Source organism: Cyprinodon variegatus, unplaced genomic scaffold (genome assembly GCF_000732505.1).
Source record: "Cyprinodon variegatus isolate N-32 unplaced genomic scaffold, C_variegatus-1.0 Scaffold1179, whole genome shotgun sequence".
NCBI lineage: Eukaryota > Metazoa > Chordata > Actinopteri > Cyprinodontiformes > Cyprinodontidae > Cyprinodon > Cyprinodon variegatus.
Genome location: NW_015151632.1, coordinates 117,083 through 120,308, shown reverse-complemented (window position 1 = coordinate 120,308; position 3,226 = coordinate 117,083). Strand labels below are relative to the sequence as shown.

General features: G+C 48.9%; 1 protein-coding gene across 1 annotated transcript in view; it reads right to left on the bottom strand.

Moving 5' to 3' along the window:
- Window positions 1-3,226, bottom strand: part of LOC107101964 (1-acylglycerol-3-phosphate O-acyltransferase ABHD5-like) — a 22,552-nt gene that overhangs the window by 6,132 nt on the left and 13,194 nt on the right. Inside the window, exon 4 of the mRNA XM_015401066.1 lies at window positions 2,235-2,610. Within this exon, the coding sequence (XP_015256552.1) occupies window positions 2,235-2,610 (376 nt within the window). The remainder of the gene's footprint in view (window positions 1-2,234; window positions 2,611-3,226) is intronic.

Below are 3,226 nucleotides of genomic sequence, written 5' to 3'. Positions count from 1 at the left end.
GCTCGGACCGGTCTCGGCTCGGCTCAGTTTTTTAAGGGTAGTGTAAACGGGGTAATAAATTGGCCTTAAGACCAGGTCATGGTTCTCAGCAGCACATCGGAGGCTCCCTCCATGGAGCTAGGTTACCTAGCCCAGTGGTGGTACAGGTAGTCACTTATTTCTTTTGAATCAATCTGACTGGATGATCTGGTTGAACTGTAAAGTGCCTTGAGATGACATGTGTTGTGAATTGGTGCTATAGAAATAAACTAAATAGAATTTAAACCATTGTGGTCAAAGTGGAAGTTGATCTTTATTTTAGAAGGCCAGATCAAAGCAACTATACAGAAAGGTTTCTTTCAACCAAGGCAGTCGACCAAAATAAAGCACCTTCTTTCCAGAGCACATTTAGAGACAGTGATTCAGGCCTTTATCACTACCACTTGGATTAGTGCATTGCACTTTATGGTGACTCCATCATTGCATCATTGGGCTCCCTGTGCATCTTAGGATTGGTTTGAAAGTTCTTTTGTTTTTTAAGTCTCTCTGAGCTGCTGAACCTTCATGCATCTCCCATTCAGCCTCTTCCTGTCAGCATGAAATCAAACAAAAGTTTAGGGGGGATTGTTGTTTTCTCTGGCAGCTGTATTCCTTCATTCTGCTGGGGGCCTTCAACACCCCTCTAGGAAACGACAGTGACATGTGGAGGGGCGTCATCGGGAGGAAAAGACCCCAGCCAGTCATGGATGGTGAATAATGAACGCTGTGTTCAAGCAGAAGGATGTCCATGGGTGCACCTGGAACCAGGACACCGGAGGCTGGAGGACGATGAATGACTTGAAGCGTTTTTTGCACCTTTAGCCGCATGTCTTGGAAACTGGGGTGAAGAGAGGGGCAGAGCTGTCCACCGACCACCACCTGATGATAAGTTGGATGTGCTGAATGAGGAGGAAGCCGAACAGACAGAAAGATAGGCCCAAGCGAGTAGTGGAGGAGCCCTCGGTCTGGGATCTGTTCACACCCCCCCTAGGAGAGCTCTTCTCAGATTGTGGGGAAGGCTGGTGATTAGCATCATTAGGTGGGATCTGTTCCTGGTGCATTAACTCTGTCACTGGTTCTGTTCATGAACCTTTATGGTCTCGATTTCTAGCCACAACCAAGAGGGGGTCTGGTTTGGGAACCAGAAGATCAGGTCCCTGCTTTTTGCAGATGGTTCTGCTGGCTCCCCGCTGCCGTGCACAGTGGCGGTTTGCAGCTGATTGTGAAGGGGCCGGGACGGGAATCAACTCCAAGGCCAAGTCTGAGCGCACGGTTCTGGTGCTTGACCAGAAAATGGTGGCTTATCCCCTTCAAGTAGCAGGAGAGTTCCTGCCTTCAGTAGAGAAGTTCAGTATCGTGGGATCCTGTTCATGACTTTGGGGAGAACAATAGATCGATAGACAGATCAGTGCGGCTGCTGCTATAATGTGGATGATGCCCCAGTCTGTCCTGGTGTAGAGGGAGCTAAGTGAAAAGGCAAAGTTCTTGATTTAGCTGATGGTCTACCTTCACCTCTGGTCATCAAACCTGGATCATAACTCAAAGAATGAGACCCTGAGAACAAGTGTCTGAAATGAGCTTCCTGTGAAGGAGATCTCTCCCTTAGAGAGAGAGGGAGGAGCTTGGTCATTTGAGAAAGGCTCAGAGTATATTCGCAGCTCCTTGCTCCTCCATCTGGTAAGTTTAGGTAGGATGGATATCTTTTTCTGATAGCTCCTGGACGCCTCCCTCTGAGGGGTTCCAGGCACGTCCCACCAGGAGGAGGTTCCAGGGAATGGCCAGGATCCAATGGAGGGAGCTCTGTCTCTCTGTCTCTCTGGAGCGCCTCAGGCTTCCCCCTGCAGAGTTGGTGGAGGAGTCTGGACAGGGGGAAATCTGGGACTCTGCTGAGACTGCTCCCCCCGCCACCCGGACGATTAGGGAGACCACGAGTACAAGTATGTTTGCAGGACTTGCTGCTGGGGAATTCACTCCTTTATCTATTGCTCCATCATATCAAGACGGAACGGCATATGGCTATAAATTCATGATGATCAGGTGGTGTCCTGAGCCAGTGCTTCTGTTTAGAACAGCTTACATGCTATTGGTCTGGGGCACTGAAATACATCAATATCTGAGATTAAAAATGACACCATGTGGAAGAGTGGGAAAGCTTTTAGAAGGACAGCTAGGAATCTTCAATCAGAGAAAAGAACTGATCCACCTTCTGCACTCACCTGCCTGGGTATGCAATAGAGTAGGACACAGACAGGAACCCTCCCAGGTTGTGGCCCAGGAGAATCATGGACTCCAAACCCACTTTGGCCCTCCACTCTTCCATAGACTCAACAAACTCAGTTTCTGCTTCCTGAGGGTCCGTAGAAAACACAGGCCTGGAGCTCTGACCAAAGCCCAGGAGGTCCAGGGCATAGACCGGGTGATGCTCTGCCAGGGCTTCCAGGTTCTGGGCCCAGAGACCCACTCCACCTCCAAACCCGTGCAGCAGAACTACAGGGGTTTTATCTTTAACACTGTCTTTGGTAAATGTCAGCGTCCACAAGGCGTTGCCACGGGATATGGGAATAAACTGTTTGGTGAATTCCACGCCGACACCTGACGACAACAAAACGAGGAGGAGAGGAAACAATGAAGAAACAGCAGAAGAACATAGACTCCAAACCAAGCCCTCAGAGGAGAGACCAAAACACCTTTCCTAGTTTTCTCAAGGCTGCAAAGATATAATAAATTAGATTCAAATGTTCCAAAGCTTTTTGCTGATTTTTATCATCATGAAACAGATCATCCAATCAGATTGGTTCAAAACCAGCTGATTGCATCGAATCAGTGACACTACAGGATTCTCTCCTCCTGGAAGAACAGATAGTGTCTCACTCTAAGCCTGTACACAGCGACAGTGGAGAGAAAAACTCCCTTTCAAAATGGAGTGTGAGTGGCAATCTGCCGAGGCTGATTGAGGTTCAAGGAGACAGAAGCAGACATAGAAATAGACAGCGTAAGCACCATAGCGGTTAGGGCGGCGAAAGCACCATAGCGGTTAGGGTAGCGTAAGCACAATAACGCAAAGATACCAACAGGACAAAGAGGAAGGACGAGGGGCTGAAGCAGCAGCGCCTAGGAACAGGAGTTAGATGGAGGGGCTACGACACAGCCACCGTCTCTGGAAGAGTCCTGATGCTGACTAAATGACCGGTAGAGACTGAGACAGAAA